The following is an 18,144-nucleotide window of genomic DNA, read 5'->3' as shown; positions in this document are numbered from 1 at the left end:
AACCGTTCTTTGCAGGTCACAGCAAATGCACCTTTATAGGAATGTCACATAATACTAATTATGACGGCCAGCGCTTGCTCTTTCGCCAGAGAAGGGTGGGGTACCTAGGGGTGGAAAATTCCTTCTGATAACTATTAGTGGCCACGTAGATCTACAACGTGTAGACTTCCTGGTACACATCCTGATCAGTCCAATGTGAAGTTGGTGGAAAAAAAAAAAACAACCAGAAGAGGTGATAAGATTCTGCAGCAGGTGTAGAGAGCAGGGATACAGCAATGACATTCAATGATAGTGTCTAAGGAGAGAGAGATAATTTAAAGTGACATTAAAGGCAATTCCCCCCACTAATGCTGCTGTAAGTACTTACCTTATGTGATGCCTCTTAATGCCAACATCTTCTTCCTTCCCTCTCATTTTCAACAGTCCCTTCCCTGCTGGTGGCGCTCTGTAATCCTGCACCGACTCCTATTTCTTTCTGTGCCACATGGCGTGCGTTCTTACACTGTCTCTCCTCCTCCGGTGATATCAAGGGCATGGCCATTCGGGAAGCTGTGTTCTGCAGCCGGGAGCGAGCGGCGAGACACATGCAAATTAATACATGTTGGGGCATATATCTACTGCTTGCTTGAAATAGGCATATGTAAAAATAAATGGAGACTTTAATACCACTTTAAGGACATCACACAGTAAACTCTGTTATCTGGTATTCAACTCACCAGAACTCTCATCATCTGCATATTTGTCTTTGTTTCCTTTTGATTACAACATTTCAATATTAATATGAAGTCAATATAGAGTTTATGTTGTGGTATAGTATGGATTATGACATTGGTTAGACCTATTTTTAATAGTAACTCTCAAGCAACCAGAAACTACATTTATCTGGAATCTACTAATCCTCATGGATGCTGGATAACGGGACGTTTACTAAATATATTACACACAATTACATCAAGTCTCAGTTTCTCCCTCTACATTAATTTAATGACATCATCTCTCTCTATACAAACATTTAATGAGATCCTGTAGTATCTTTAAATATATACATGATCTATCTATATAAAACACACACCTGGAGCAGCTGTGCAGAGTGACCAATCAGCTTCTGTCTTCAGCTTGTTCAGTTAAGTCTTGAAAAGGAAAGCTGGAAGCTGATTGGTTACTTTGCAAAGCTGCTCCAGATTCTTTCTGCTCTGATCTTTTAGTAGAAATAAAGCAGAAAAGAGAAGGAAGACCCTCTAGTAGGAAGCAGCAATGCTGGGATGCATGAAAATGTGCTCCAGATGAGAGAGGGAAGGGTGGGAGGAGTAGGAGGGTGGGAATTGTGATTGAATGATAAATCCAGAGTAGAAGGAGCAGGTAGGTGTAGGAGACACGTCGTGCACAAGTGACAGCAGCCGGTCACACCTCGGAAGGACGGCAGAAAAGTTTTATGTCTGGCAGAGGCGGGGTGAAGCTGGGGGCAGCAGAGGGGGAAGGAGCCAGGGACAGTGATCAGGGAGGGTGGAGATACACAGAGGAGCTGAACACCTGTGTGGATGAGGGATCAGAGGTGGTCAGGGCAGGCAGACGGATCTGTACTGGGGGGCACACACGGGAAAAGCATAGCTAGCGATCTGATCGTGTGCTGATCGCTGTGTGTGTGTAATAAGATCAGCGTAGAATCCGGCCACAAGGTCTCGGTGGTAACAAGTAGCAGTTAGGGCAGATTGGTAGCTTGGTGTGATCGTGCTGCTCAGCTTTCATCGAGCCTGTGTGTGTGTGCTGGAGTATCAGTAGGGATCCCATGTCAGGGGCTCGTAGGAAGTAGCGGCATTGTGTGTGTGGATAATGTAAGTGAGTGAGTGTGTGCACAAGCAGGTCAGTGAGGGTGCCCGCAGCCCATCAGCAGCAAGTCAGTGAGGGTGTGCACAGGAAGGTCAGCGAGGGTGTACACAGCCCGTCATCGGCAGCAGCAGTCGTGAGACTTCCCGGTGCACACAGCGCGGCTTCCCCGAAGCGGCAATGAGGCTGAAGCCGGGCTTCCTCCTGCGCAGCCTGCTGGTGTTGGCCACTTTCCTGGCTCTGCTCATCCTCTGGTCCTCCCTCTCCTCCGGCCGGACCGACACGCAGCCCCATATGGCCCGGGTGAGTACCGGCTCTTGTGTCTGCTCATTGTGCTCGCCTGCACGGGCTCCCCGCGGCCCTCCAGCGGCGGAGGAACGCGGCCACGCTGGTGCTTGTAGTGCCTCGGCTGCCGGAGGGCCACTGGTCGCCAGACGTGCCTATTGATCCCCCTTATAGAACTAGTTTCCCCTCCCCTTCCTCCATTGGCAGAAAGGGGGGCCTGCCGCAGCTCTCCGTTATTGTAAGGCCAGGCCCCTCTTCCTGTGAAGGTAGATTAATTAATTTCACTAATCGCCTTAATTGAGTTTCATGCCGGGAGCACAGCGGCGCATTGCGCAGCATCCTGCACGGGGCGGCGTCACCCCCGCTCTCTGGGTTCCGGGGAGAAGGGAGGCGCGTGCAGGCATGGTTGCCCCGTGGGGTTCTGGGTAATTAGTGCCCCTCAACCATCGAGGTCACCTGACGTGGACGTTATGGATATGGGGGGGAAGGGGGCGGCGCTGCTTTTCCTGACACGGGGGGACTTTATCGTCTGCTCCTCCCACTCATTAAACGGTTCCTCGTACCTAAATTCCGCTGGGGGTATCGCTCCGCCCACAGACCTCTATGGGAAGTGCTGTGACCCGAAATGCTGCTGTGTATTCTTCCGCCATGACATTGGTGACAGGAATGGATAGAGGGGGAGGGGAGCCCCGTGTCTTCTGTATTACTGCTCCTCTCCCTCTGGAAATGGTCACGTGTTTCCCAACTGACCAACTCAGCAATAAAATTATTTTCTTTGTATTGCAAATTCACTTCTTAGATCTTCTGCTTTGTTGTGCAGTCAGTAAAGGCCGTGTTACATCCATGCATTTTCCCCCTGAAGCGTTTTCTTTCTAAATCAATGGAAATGCATCAACACGCATGTCGGCGTGCACTGTCACACATCTGTAGTGTGTGTTACAATGCACTTTGAGGGAGATATCAAAACTGGAGCAGTTACCCATAGCAACCAATCAGCTTCTCTCTTTAGTTTGCTCAGGTAAACTTTGAAAATGAAAGTTAGAAGCTGATTGGTTGCCATGGGCAACTGCTCCAAATTTTGGCTGCTCCAGTTTTGATGAATTTCCCTCTTTGTACTGAATGTCAAAATGCATATTGACATGCATCATGACATGTTTACATGTGTTATTCATGACATGTTTACATGTGTTATCATGTATTGATGCCCATTGTGACATGTTTACATGTGTTATCATGTATTGATGCCCATTGTGACATGTTTACATGTGTTGTGTTATGACTGATTGACGTGCATCATAACATGTTTACATGTGTAATGACAAATTTGAAGCCAATTGTGACATGTTTACTTGTGTTATGACATATTGGCATCCATTGTGACATGTTTACATGTGTTATGGCATATTCATGGATCTCGTGACATGTTTACATGTGTTATGACATATTGACGCACATCATGACATGTTTACATGTTTTATAACATATTGGCGTCCATCATGACATGTTTACATGTGTTATTACATATTGGCATCCATCGTGACATGTTTACATGTGTTATGACATATTAGTGTCCATCGTGACATGTTTACATGTGTGACGTATTAATGCATTGAGATGCATTTTGATGTGTTTCTATTGATTTTAATGGACAACGCATGCAGGAAAAATGCAGAGCTGTTTAAAGCTGGCCACACACTGGTCACATGTCCTGCAGGCTTGGGTGAAATGGAAGCAGTATGTTGTTGGTTGAGTAGACTGCTGGTTCTGTTCTGGGTGGATGGTGCTCCAGTCTTGGTTGTGATGGGTTTTATGACTCGGCACCATTTGATGGTTCTTTCCTATTGGATACAAATCTGAGTTGTGATTTCTACTTGTATGACGACTCACTCTAGGAGGCTCCTGTACCAGGCCCACCACATGACATGTAGATATATTATGTGTGACGGGTAAGCAGGTTGCAGTGTCATGGGAAATGATTTTGAAATGTTGGAAATTCTTACAAGCACGCCATTGTTCCTGTAACGCTTTGTGATTTCCCCAATCAGACCCCACTAAGGGCCCCTTCCCAAATACACACGTATGGGGTACAGCGGGAAATACGTTTGTGTTTGTGCTGCCCGGGAACCCCAGCTTTTGCATCTTTGTGTCCAGAGGATTGTATAGACACATTACACTACAGGCGAGTGTGCATGTGTAAATGCAAAGACCGGCGTATTGTATGGGCGTGCCATGTGTAAATGCAAGGAGCGGCGTATTGTATGGGCGTGGCATGTGTAAATGCAAGGAGCGGCGTATTGTATGGGCGTGGCATGTGTAAATGCAAGGAGCGGCGTATTGTATGGGCGTGGCATGTGTAAATGCAAGGAGCGGCGTATTGTATGGGCGTGGCATGTGTAAATGCAAGGAGCGGCGTATTGTATGGGCGTGGCATGTGTAAATGCAAGGAGCGGCGTATTGTATGGGCGTGGCATGTGTAAATGCAAGGAGCGGCGTATTGTATGGGCGTGGCATGTGTAAATGCAAGGAGCGGCGTATTGTATGGGCGTGGCATGTGTAAATGCAAGGAGCGGCGTATTGTATGGGCGTGGCATGTGTAAATGCAAGGAGCGGCGTATTGTATGGGCGTGGCATGTGTAAATGCAAGGAGCGGCGTATTGTATGGGCGTGGCATGTGTAAATGCAAGGAGCGGCGTATTGTATGGGCGTGGCATGTGTAAATGCAAGGAGCGGCGTATTGTATGGGCGTGGCATGTGTAAATGCAAGGAGCGGCGTATTGTATGGGCGTGGCATGTGTAAATGCAAGGAGCGGCGTATTGTATGGGCGTGGCATGTGTAAATGCAAGGAGCGGCGTATTGTATGGGCGTGGCATGTGTAAATGCAAGGAGCGGCGTATTGTATGGGCGTGGCATGTGTAAATGCAAGGAGCGGCGTATTGTATGGGCGTGGCATGTGTAAATGCAAGGAGCGGCGTATTGTATGGGCGTGGCATGTGTAAATGCAAGGAGCGGCGTATTGTATGGGCGTGGCATGTGTAAATGCAAGGAGCGGCGTATTGTATGGGCGTGGCATGTGTAAATGCAAGGAGCGGCGTATTGTATGGGCGTGGCATGTGTAAATGCAAGGAGCGGCGTATTGTATGGGCGTGGCATGTGTAAATGCAAGGAGCGGCGTATTGTATGGGCGTGGCATGTGTAAATGCAAGGAGCGGCGTATTGTATGGGCGTGGCATGTGTAAATGCAAGGAGCGGCGTATTGTATGGGCGTGGCATGTGTAAATGCAAGGAGCGGCGTATTGTATGGGCGTGGCATGTGTAAATGCAAGGAGCGGCGTATTGTATGGGCGTGGCATGTGTAAATGCAAGGAGCGGCGTATTGTATGGGCGTGGCATGTGTAAATGCAAGGAGCGGCGTATTGTATGGGCGTGGCATGTGTAAATGCAAGGAGCGGCGTATTGTATGGGCGTGGCATGTGTAAATGCAAGGAGCGGCGTATTGTATGGGCGTGGCATGTGTAAATGCAAGGAGCGGCGTATTGTATGGGCGTGGCATGTGTAAATGCAAGGAGCGGCGTATTGTATGGGCGTGGCATGTGTAAATGCAAGGAGCGGCGTATTGTATGGGCGTGGCATGTGTAAATGCAAGGAGCGGCGTATTGTATGGGCGTGGCATGTGTAAATGCAAGGAGCGGCGTATTGTATGGGCGTGGCATGTGTAAATGCAAGGAGCGGCGTATTGTATGGGCGTGGCATGTGTAAATGCAAGGAGCGGCGTATTGTATGGGCGTGGCATGTGTAAATGCAAGGAGCGGCGTATTGTATGGGCGTGGCATGTGTAAATGCAAGGAGCGGCGTATTGTATGGGCGTGGCATGTGTAAATGCAAGGAGCGGCGTATTGTATGGGCGTGGCATGTGTAAATGCAAGGAGCGGCGTATTGTATGGGCGTGGCATGTGTAAATGCAAGGAGCGGCGTATTGTATGGGCGTGGCATGTGTAAATGCAAGGAGCGGCGTATTGTATGGGCGTGGCATGTGTAAATGCAAGGAGCGGCGTATTGTATGGGCGTGGCATGTGTAAATGCAAGGAGCGGCGTATTGTATGGGCGTGGCATGTGTAAATGCAAGGAGCGGCGTATTGTATGGGCGTGGCATGTGTAAATGCAAGGAGCGGCGTATTGTATGGGCGTGGCATGTGTAAATGCAAGGAGCGGCGTATTGTATGGGCGTGGCATGTGTAAATGCAAGGAGCGGCGTATTGTATGGGCGTGGCATGTGTAAATGCAAGGAGCGGCGTATTGTATGGGCGTGGCATGTGTAAATGCAAGGAGCGGCGTATTGTATGGGCGTGGCATGTGTAAATGCAAGGAGCGGCGTATTGTATGGGCGTGGCATGTGTAAATGCAAGGAGCGGCGTATTGTATGGGCGTGGCATGTGTAAATGCAAGGAGCGGCGTATTGTATGGGCGTGGCATGTGTAAATGCAAGGAGCGGCGTATTGTATGGGCGTGGCATGTGTAAATGCAAGGAGCGGCGTATTGTATGGGCGTGGCATGTGTAAATGCAAGGAGCGGCGTATTGTATGGGCGTGGCATGTGTAAATGCAAGGAGCGGCGTATTGTATGGGCGTGGCATGTGTAAATGCAAGGAGCGGCGTATTGTATGGGCGTGGCATGTGTAAATGCAAGGAGCGGCGTATTGTATGGGCGTGGCATGTGTAAATGCAAGGAGCGGCGTATTGTATGGGCGTGGCATGTGTAAATGCAAGGAGCGGCGTATTGTATGGGCGTGGCATGTGTAAATGCAAGGAGCGGCGTATTGTATGGGCGTGGCATGTGTAAATGCAAGGAGCGGCGTATTGTATGGGCGTGGCATGTGTAAATGCAAGGAGCGGCGTATTGTATGGGCGTGGCATGTGTAAATGCAAGGAGCGGCGTATTGTATGGGCGTGGCATGTGTAAATGCAAGGAGCGGCGTATTGTATGGGCGTGGCATGTGTAAATGCAAGGAGCGGCGTATTGTATGGGCGTGGCATTGTAAATGCGAGGAGCGGCGTATTGTATAGGCGTGGCATGTGTAAATGCAAGGAGCGGCGTATTGTATGGGCGTGGCATGTGTAAATGCAAGGAGCGGCGTATTGTATGGGCGTGGCATTGTAAATGCAAGGAGCGGCGTATTGTATGGGCGTGGCATTGTAAATGCAAGGAGCGGCGTATTGTATGGGCGTGCAGGCATTAGTGTACACTTACAGTGTATTGTGTCTATACAATCTGTGGGGATGAGCCCTTATATTTAGTTATCACTGTCCCCGGTATTCATCATGAGAGTTGAAGGGAATCTTCAGAAATCTGTCTTGCCATAGCGGGACAAATGGCGGCACTTATCATATATATTTTTCTGGTATGCCAATACCGGAAGTTCCAGGCGGTGTGTAATGACCAGGTGATGAGGAAGCATGGAGCCGGTTTTCTGGACAATTAGGAAGCCAGGCCGGTAATGACTTGCCGCCTGGCTTCCTAATTGGCCATCTTCTTGACCAATCAGTAAGCCAGGCAGCGAGTCAGCACACGCCGCCCGGCTTCCTGATTGGTCGGGAAACCGGCTCAATGCTCCCTCATCACCAAGTGCATGTAATGACTCGCGGCCCGGCTTTCTGATACCGGAAGTTCTGGTATTGGGATAGGCATAGGGAGCATTTGGGCGAGTACGAGTATTTGCCCAAATATTCGGTATCAGCACCCCTAATACTTACACATTTGACACAATCACCAATTTACACCAACATGGAAGATATCTTATCCATCTCCATTTTCCTTACACCCAATATGGCGGTATTTCTGTATGAATATGTCGCAACAATAGCGCCATACATTCAGCCTGCAGGGCTGGAGAGGGAAAATCTCGAGGTGTATGGCCAGCTTAAGTTTTGCAGTTTAAAGGAAAACCAAGCGCACATATCCTGTTCCCTTTAAGCTGACCTAACCAATCCCGCCACGATTGTTTACATCCCACAACAAATGTCTCCTTCTCCTGGTCACAGCTGCTCGGTACATCCCCATTGACTTCTATCGGGCTCATCTACCTCTGTCTCACAGACCGGGGACGGCCCCTACAGAAGTTAATGGGGAGTGTTGCAAATGAATCCTAGTTATGGTAAGTAGAAATGAGGGACAGGTGCAAACCATGCAATCATGTAAGAGGTCTGAGCTCTAGAAAAGAACAAGGGTTGCTGGGTCAACCCAGACCAAACATGCAGCACCCGTTCATTATGGCTCAGAACATAACAAGTACAACACGTTCCAAGGAGGCTCCTTAAGAATGCACCCTGACTTTTTTTTTCTGTGTCTTTAAACAGTACAATGAGGATCTATCTATCTATCTATCTATCTATCTATCTATCTATCTATCTATCTATCTCTCCATTGTATCTCTATCTATCTATCTCTCCATTGTATCTCTATCTATCTATCTTTCTATCTCTCCATTGTATCTCCTATCTATTGTATCTATTTATCCATCCATTGTCTATCTATCTATCTATCTATCTATCTATCTATCTATCTATCTATCTATCTATCTATCTATCTCACCCCCCCAGAGTACTGATTACTTACACAATTGTTTTGTGTTATTATTGAAAGCAGACATCCCAACTCTCCCGGATGCTCCGAGAGTCTCCCGCTATTATATAGCGGCTCCCTGAAATGAGAGGGACACCTCCCTGAAATTGCTTCTTTCAGGTTGGGATCGCTGTGAAAGTAATCTTTGAACATTTACTGTAAATGTTTCCAACTTCTGGAATACACACTGAAAGTACACTGATATTGTTCATGTCATGAAAAAAGCTTTAGGCCTCATTTACACAGATACATGCCGGCCCGTACAGATCCGTGCGGCGTGCACGGCCGTATCGGGCCGCTCCCCGAACTGCACATCCGTGCAGGTGTCCTTGTACGCAGACAGGATGAATACAGTCTGCGTCCGAGCACAGACACCCGCACCCCCGTGGATGTGCAGTTCGGGTGAGCGTAGGGCGGCGTACGGCTGCATACTCCCATCGATAAGAACAGGCTGCTGCGCACAAATCACACGCAGCACCTGTCCTTCCCGGGAGCGGCCCGATACGGCCGCGCACGCCGTACGGGCCGGCATGTATCTGTGTGAATGAGGCCTTATGGTCGCAAAATTAGCTGCAATGTACTCTGTGGCCCCATTCCCACAGGGACTAATGCACTTTCTGGGATTCCTGCAGCAAGAACCTTCAGCTTCCTGTAGCAAGGATCAGGTGTCTCATTCAGATGAGGCCACTGTACCCATTGAAGTTAATGACAGGGTGACAGTGGCCACATCTCTCAGCTGTAATCGTACATGGCACATCTTCATGGTGATGATGTTACTGCTACTTGTATATGTGATTATCTGGCTTTGCAAAGTTGATTCCTCTCCTTTGTGACTATTGATAAATATATTTCAATGAACGTGTTTATGGAGTTCAGCTTTGAATGTCTCTTTTGCCAACAACGCCAGCTCCTAAAATAGTTTGTTAGGAGTTTAGTTGTGCAGATGGCGGTTTAGAATGGCTGCCCTGGATTAGATTGTAATATTAATCTAGATAAAGAATGGGGGTGACCCTTTTACTTGATGGAATTAGTGTTGCACCTCCAAGCTTTTATCTCTCGGCTATAGATCCCTTTCATAGAAGCAGGTTGACCAGTATGTGAAGAGAGCAGATTAGAAAGATGCAGAGGCAGTATCCTGGCTGTGTGCTGTCTTCTTCTGTGCTCATCCCTACTTGTTTAATTAAGCACATCATTAATCCTTGACAAAAGCTTGCTATACTGGCAGAAAACAATGCAGGTTTCAAAAAGCTTCTAGGCTCATCTGTATGTTCAGTAGTCTCTCTCTGAAATGGGCTTCCTACATGCGCTCGCTGAGTTGGCCTTGTAATTGGTTTGGAGGATTATTGAATGTAAAGTGCTTATATTTAAATGGCCAAGTTAAAAATTGGAATGCTTAAAGGAGAACTATGAGATGAGTGCTTTTCACTCACCTCATAGTTCTAGCCGACCTGTGACAATGAGACTGTCACAGGTCGGCTCAGTAGCTCGGGAAGTGAGCTAACACATACCGGGTTCGCTCACCTCTCGATCCTGTCACGGCTCTGTGCTGTGACGGGAGGGGCTGGATTCCCCCCTCCCCGCTCTGATCCGCCAGCGCTGACTGGCGGAACAGACGGGGGAGGGGGCGGGTACAGCTGGCCCTGCCTCTAGATAGGCAGAGCCAGCTGTCACTCACGCAGCTGGGCGGATCCAGGCATAATTGTCGGGATCCGCTTCAGCTGTGGCGTCTCAGTATACCGCGAGCTGCACCTCGCGGTATACTGAGCTTAGGGTGACGGGAGGGCGCTATTTTGTGTCCTCCCGTTACCCTAAGGAAAACTATGGGGAAAAGCCTTAATCCCATAGTTCTCCTTTAATTTGAAACAAGAGATGGGGCAAACAGTGATTTGAATGTTTCCTTTACAGTAGGCATGGGCAATATTGAATAGGCAGGGCCACAGGGTAGTTAGGAGCACAGTAGGTGAATGTGGGCCATCACTACAACTCCCAGCTAGTTAAGCTGACAAAGCAGAGATTTCAGCTTGTTCATTCAATCATTGATCAGAGCATGTAGCTGGAATTTTGGGTGGTCTTGCCTTGTATTGTATAAATGGAAACAAACATTTCACAGCTTTAAAGGAAACTTGTCATGACAGAAACATGGAGGTTGTCATGGCCAGAAATGCTATCTGCCTTCAATGATTTAAAGTGACATTAAACTCAGGAGTTGCATCTTAAAAATGCATTAAAGTGCCTTAACTATTAACGAAATGGATCTTCTATGTGTATCACTCAGCTGTAGTTCCTCAAATCATCCCTGAATTCATGCTGACACTGTCCTTATTTCTGGAGGGGGGCTACTTTTGTTCCCCATGGTCCCTGTGTGTGTTGTAAAGTAGTCACCGCTCCAAGCTCACTCCTGTGATGGACTACAATCACATGTTTAGTTTACTAATCTGTATTGAAATTGTAGTCTCAATACCCCTCTCCTGTAGATTTCTGCGGGTAGCCTGTAGTGGGTGGAGCCTGCTGGGTCCCTCCCATAGTTCTGCTCTCTGCATTGGCTATATACAGCACGGTGATGAGGTCACTGCTACTAAATGGGGTTTGTAAAGGCATTTGTTTCATACAAAGTGGGTTTACATTCTTTGTGGCTATGAAGGGATATATTTACATTAGAATTTACGTGCCTGGGCTTCAGCTTTAAGGGCCCGTTCACATCTGAGTGTAGCATTACTTCTTTCCACCACACTGCAAGGTATTGCGGTACCGCGTGTTGCGCTGCATTGAAGCACACGACGGCCAGAAGGTGTGTTGGGGTGCCATACAAATGCATGGCAATGCAACGCACCTAGTGCATGGTGGTACATGCTAGATGCGCTGTGCGATATCGTACGTTAATTGCAATTAAGGCTAGGTTCAGATCTGAGCGATACCTGGGACGCTGTTCGGGTGCACACAGCGATCAGGGTTCATTGATTTTCAATGGGATTACATATTTTTTTGGGCGACACATGATGTGCAGGTTTTTTAGTGTTCAATTGCACGGGCGGGTTAGAAGATAATGGCACCGCCAGCGCGATCGGCTTTGGAGGGCGACTCCGTGACCACTCGGCAATCTGCGCGGTTTCGTGCATGATTTCCACGCGGTCACGGATCGCGCAGGTGTGAACCTAGCCTCAAGCTGCGTGCTGATGTGAACGGGCCCTTAGTCAAATGCCACAAAGTCGAGGCCTTGAAAAGCCCAGTATACACAGACGAGTTCAGAAGGCAGCCTTTTGTTGTAGCTGCTCCCTTATCTTGTTCACATTAAAGAGATCATAAAAAAACGGTTTTAAATGAACTTATGAGGCAGCATTTTATAGGAGCCTGTGAACTGCCCTGAAGATGTAGCCTGTAATAATGATTGATACATAAGAAACATTTTGGGCAATTTCAGCAACTATTTTTTATGTTGCTGTCTGGCATTAGTGCGATTTAATGAACGCAATCATTTTCCTTAAGGGTTACTGCCACTGGCTTCAAATGTAGAGAAAATTATGAGTAATCTTTTTTTTATTATTTTTTCTAGAATTAAGGAAAAGGCTCAATAGGGAGCTTTTACGAATTGTTAGCCTGCTACAAGTCTAGTAAATTTAAACGGCTTGCTTATTGGATTCTTCTCTCAGGGTTTTATGTGAAGATAAAGGTGGAGATGTCACGGGTAGGCTTGGGACGTAAGGCCTGGCGAGCACTGATCACTTTCCTTTGTTTCCTTTTCTGCTTACAAAGGTGTTCAAGCCGGAACCCAGGTCCTAGTATTGTTGGTGTGGTACACGTGTAATGCAAACATGTCATTCATGACCACATCATTTCCTGCCCACTAGTCTAGCTCACAGGATTCATGTTACATTCCCTGCATAGTATCCTTTTTACTGTGCTACCCACCATTCTGATTTCAAATTGCAGCCGAATATAACCACAAAGCAAAGGAATTAAAATAACTGGACCACTTCCAGTTCTACTCTGTCTGAGGAATTCGAGCTTTGAAAACTCCTATTTCTGTGGTATTGTACTTCTTCCCAAAACAGTTCAAGCAGAAGCCAAAAATAACCCGATAAAAATAAATAGCCCACTAAAGGATAAAATAGCAAAACAAAGTTTTGTTGCAATATTTACCTTGAAACCAGAGATTTCTCCTGCAGTACATTTTTTGCTGTTAGATGCCTTCCGTCATTCGACCAGCTTACTTTGAGCACAGGTCCTGGACCTATCCCAGCCAGTGACTGGACAGTAAAAGGAGAAGCAGCACAGCACCTGTCTCCTGATCAGGCTGCTTTCTGCTGTTATTAGCATATTTCCTGTCAGCACATGAACCGATTGGCTCCTTGTACTGCTCCTGCGTTAATGCAATCTGTTATTTTTAAGGTGTGCTTCATTAAAACCCCACTCTGGGCTGCTGATAAAGTGATGTTAAGCCTTTTTTTTTTGTAACTTTAATTTTTTTTAAACTTTTTTTCACCTAACTTTATTGCTATCACATAGGGGGATAAGAAGCCCCCTATGTGATAGCCAATCTTCACAGACAGGTCCTCTTTATGGAGACATCAGGGGTCTCTAGGACCCTTAATGTCACCCAGGGACCTCCAAAGAAGCTGATGAAGCAGAGAAGCAGCAGCTTCTCTGTTTAGCTAAGGAAACTGGAGAAATGACAGCTGAATGCAGAAGTCATGTAACATACATCACTCCTGCATTCATAGAGCAGAGGAGAGATCAGAGGGAGATCGTGTGATGAACTCCCTCTGATCCCCGGTGACAGAGCCGCTGTGGTGGTCCCAGGCCCAAACCTGGCACAGCGGAGTTCAGGATCGGCAGCGGTGGGGCTGCACGCCCACATGCATAATGCAAGTGATCAGGAGGTTCTACAGCCGCCAGAACGCCTGTATGTAAACAGCCATTGCTGGCTGTTTACAATCCAAGCAGTTTTTTCCGCTGGTCCCTTAGCTTGTCCCCAAACCGCTAGCCCCCCTGCCTGTTTGTGGGTGTCTCCTTTAGCTAGCTGGCTGCTGAGGAGAAACCTGTGCGTGCAGTACCCTAAGCCCCCTGTTTCAGCCCGTGACTCCAGAGCACCCTAGGCATTCTGTATCACCCTGTGACTGAAAAGTAACACTAATTTCAAGTACCCTAACTTTTAACAAAGTAAATGTATCTTGTTTGTGCATCACTCAACAACAAAAATGTATCTTATTTGTGTATCACTCTGCTGTAGATCCTCAAACCATCTCTGAATTCATGCTGACACTGTCCTTCCTTCTGGAGGGTGGCTACTTTTGTTCCCTCTGATCCCTGTGTGTTGTAAAGTAGCCACCGCTCCAAGCTTGCTGCTTTGATGGACACAACACAGCCAGGGACAATGAGGAACAAAAGTAGCCACCCTCCAGAAGGAAGGACAGTGCCGGCATGAATTCAGAGATGATTTGAGGATCTACAGCCGAGTGATACACAAACAAGATACATTTTTGTTGTTGGGGTACTTGAATGCATTTTTAAGATTTAACTCCTGAGTTTAGTGTCACTTGACGAGCACCATGTGCGACTCCAGAGCACCTTGGGCATCTAGTATCACCTTGTGGCTGAAGAGCATGCTGTGTCACCGTATGACCCCTGTGACTTCAGAGCCCCCTGTGTCACCCAGCGACTCCAGGGCATCCTTCATTACCAATGGACTCTTCTGCTTCTTCGGCACCCTGTTAGCCCCACAGTAGCATCATCCTGTGACTGCAGTGCCCCCGTGTGCCTCTGTGACATGTGTCTCAATGAAGAAAGAAATCAAGACTGCATTTGACTTGAGCTGCAGAAGATCTTTTGACTCCTCTCAGCAGCCCATACATATGCTTGATTTGCTCACTGATTTATTTCTCTCCAGGCTCTTGATGGTAGCAGGTTCAGGAGTGGAGCTTGTTTTGAAATTGCCATTGTTTCACACTGGGTATAATACTATTGAAATATATGCTGTAGTCATGCAATCACTGTTCAGTTTGATGACCGGTGTGCAGACAGTTCTAGAAACCATTTCTATCTTTATTCATTAATTTGTTGGAATGCTTCAGTTTCTACTAGATTAGCGCTTGCTCTGTACCTGCTACCCTGAAGCATAAAATTGCAATACAAATTGTCAAACTGATAAATGTGAAAGAGCTAGCTGAAATATAAAATAAATTGGAAGCAAATAAATAAAATCTGACACTGGGAGTTCATTTAAAAAAAAAAAAAAGACTAAAAATAACATGTTCATGTTTTTATCACATGTGACATTTCTGGGTTTTATATAGTGTGTACTATACGATATGTTTTAAAGCTGACCTGGCTTTGCACAGTACAAACCCCGTGTAATGAAACTCATATGGCTATCATGTGTCTTTGTAGGCAGAGATTACTGTATTTCTTTTCCCTATAACACCCTTACTAATCAAGAGCAGTCGTGAAATTAAAGGAGAACTATTCACTCACCTCATAGTTCTAGCCGACCTGTGACAATGAGACTGTCGCAGGTCGGCTCAGTAGATCGGGAAGTGAGCAAACACATACCGGCGTTCGCTCACCTCTCGATCCTGTCGCAGCTCTCTGCCGTGACTGGGGAGGGGCTGGATTCCCCGCTCCGATCTGCCAGCGTTGACTGGCGGATCGGGGGAGGGGGCGGGTACAGCTGGCTCTGCCTCTAGATAGGCAGAGCCAGCTGTCACTCATGCAGCTGGGCGGATCCAGACATAATTGTTCGTGATCCGCTTCAGCTGCGGCGTCTCAGTATACCGTGAGCTGTAGCTCGCGGTATACTGAGCTTAGGGTGACGGGAGGACGCTAGTTTGTGTCCTCCCGTTACCCTAAGGAGAACTATGGGGAAAAGCCTCAACCCCATATTTCTCCTTTTTAAGAAGAGGAAATCATGTATGGCCAATCCGCAGTTCATTTAATGGATACATTCAATGCATCTCCTTTATATTAATGTTACAATGTAAAACAAGCCTCTTTTGAGTTGCATCCATTTTTGAATAATTGTCTCCACTGTCTATTATGCTTCATTACGTGTGGGAATGTGAACTTTTCCATTACCCAAGCATGTAATCCTAGTGGTACTTGTCATTAACTGCTCCATCAGCTGCTTCAAAAGCAATCCTTCTTTCTTCAATAACTGCTACCTATGCAGACTAAACAGCACTGACTGATATGCAAATTTTGACTTTTTGCCAAGTCAACATCCTAGCCCTCACGTCTACCTCATACCACTCTCCCTTGCCACTGGCGTATTCCTAAAGTGCATTGACACTTGGCTATTGTTGAATCCTGGCTTCTGCAAGAAACAAGATGGCAGAACCCTATGGGGGAATAATTGGGTCTCTGGGGACAGAATTGAGTTTTTGTTCCCTGATTATTCTCCAGGGAGTTGTTTTATAGGTTGAATAGTATTCCATCAGTGCTTTCTGCAACTACCTGGCACTCCTTGACTTGACAAACGTCAATTTTTCAACCAACTTTCCTTGAAGGAGCCGAGGGGAAAATTGTCGGCCGAACAGTGATGCATTCAATCAGCTGCAGTCGCTCTTTTTTTTATTCTGACAACCATGGTAGTGACTGTTAGAATATAATAGCTAGCAGGGGATATTCCTCCATTCATGCTATTGAATTGCAGTGCAGTGAAAAAAGTAGCGCATTTCAGTGCACTGTGGCTTGGAGGTGCGTTGGGGTGCCATTGAGATTAAATCACTAGGGCTGCAGCTAACAATTATTTTCAAAATCGATTATTAAGTTCGATTAATCAGATAAAAAAAACAAAGGCTCCAGTGATGGACTTCTAGTTTGTATTGAGATTGTAGTCCATTATGGGAGCAAGCTTGGAGCGGTGAAAGCGTGGTGTGCAATATAGTGAAATGGAAAGTGTAAAATTATACAGCAATGAATGCAGAATTGCACCGGCTAGAGGACTACAAATCCCAGCAATAGTACATTTATACAGCGCAATGCAGAATACCATCAGCTATATAGGAATACAACAAATCCCAGCAAATGCATTATACTATAATGTACTATTGCTGGGATTTATTGTATTCTGGTAGCTGGTGGTATTCTGCACGCATTGCGCTGCTGTATAATACTATTCTTACTAGGATTTGTTGTATTCCTCTATAGCTGGTGGTAAATTATTGCGCTGTATAAATTATACAGCGCAATGCAGAATACCACCAGCTATAGAGGAATACAACAAATCCTAGTAAGAATAGTATTATACAGCAGCGCAATGCGTGCAGAATACCACCAGCTACCAGAATACAATAAATCCCAGCAATAGTACATTATAGTATAATGCATTTGCTGGGATTTGTTGTATTCCTCTATAGCTGGTGGTTTTCTGCGTGCATTGCGCCGCTGAATACAACAAATCCCAGCAATAGTACATTATAGTATAATGTATTATTGCTGGGATTGTTGTATTCCTCTATAGCTGGTGGTACATTTCTGCATTGCGCTGTATAATCATTATACAGCGCAATGCAGAATACCACCAGCAATAGAGGAATGCAACAAATCCCAGCAATACAATATACATACAGTATATAATGTATTGCTAGGATTTGTATTCCTCTATAGCTGGTGGTACATATACAGCGCAATGTACCATCAGCTATAGAGGAATACAACAGTTCCCACTATCCCAGCAATACATTAAAATAACCCAATCGCTATGTGTGTGTGGGGAGGGTTGTCACAAGCACTCTTACTTTTAGATACGGGATAGTGGGCCTGTCAGGTGCCGTTCCCCTCGATCGTTTGGCGGGCAGCGAAGCGTCAGTGAGCTCAGAGCGGGGAGGAGAAGAGGCGTGCCGTCTGGTGCACGGCGTGCGGCTCAGGTCGTGTGTGAAGCCTCGAGCAGGGTAAACTAATCGATAGCTGACTTATCGATACTGGAAAACGTTGACAACGTTTAATTTTAATTGACTACATCGATTAGTTGTTGCGGCTCTACAATGCACCTGCTGCACTGTAATGCATGGTAGGTGTGTTGTGTGATAGCATGCGTTAATTGCACAGTATTGTGCAATTAACAGGACACATGTGAGTGGGCCCTTGGAGATATGTTAAATGGTTCCTGGCACGTTTTGTGTCTTTATGGAGCAATTTGAGTATTTTTCTTGATTTATTTCTTACCTTGCAGCAGTCGACAGTTGCGTACCAGAATATTCCGATGTATTTTCACCATTTTTCATGAAGCCCACTTTACTTTAAGGCATCGGATCATAAACCTGTTCCTTCTCTAGGCTGCACTTGCCTGTCTGTACGACTCCCCGTATACCACTCACACTTTTGTCTGTTTCACTTGGGTGAGTTTCATTCACAAGGTGGTCAATTAGGCAGCAGAGGCAATGTCCAGAAAAAAACAATACCCTATTTTTTAGTGGGGGGGGGGG

The 18,144-nt window shown here is 46.5% G+C and overlaps 1 protein-coding gene across 2 annotated transcripts in view; it reads left to right on the top strand.

Moving 5' to 3' along the window:
- The first annotated feature begins 1,809 nt into the window (after positions 1–1,809).
- Positions 1,810–18,144, top strand: part of GALNT7 (polypeptide N-acetylgalactosaminyltransferase 7) — a 143,228-nt gene continuing 126,893 nt past the window's right edge. Inside the window, exons 1-3 of one of the 2 annotated variants that reach the window (XM_018555135.1) lie at positions 1,810–1,821; positions 1,889–1,904; positions 1,959–2,127. In XM_018555135.1, coding sequence (XP_018410637.1) covers positions 2,005–2,127 — 123 coding nt within the window. In that variant the 5' untranslated portion in view covers positions 1,810–1,821; positions 1,889–1,904; positions 1,959–2,004. The other variant, XM_018555134.1, reaches the window with a different exon arrangement.

This window comes from Nanorana parkeri, unplaced genomic scaffold (genome assembly GCF_000935625.1).
Source record: "Nanorana parkeri isolate BGI_ZX_2015 unplaced genomic scaffold, ASM93562v1 scaffold185, whole genome shotgun sequence".
Taxonomy (NCBI): Eukaryota; Metazoa; Chordata; class Amphibia; order Anura; family Dicroglossidae; genus Nanorana; species Nanorana parkeri.
The sequence above is the reverse complement of the archived record's forward strand: the minus strand, read 5'-3'. Positions and strand labels throughout refer to the sequence as shown.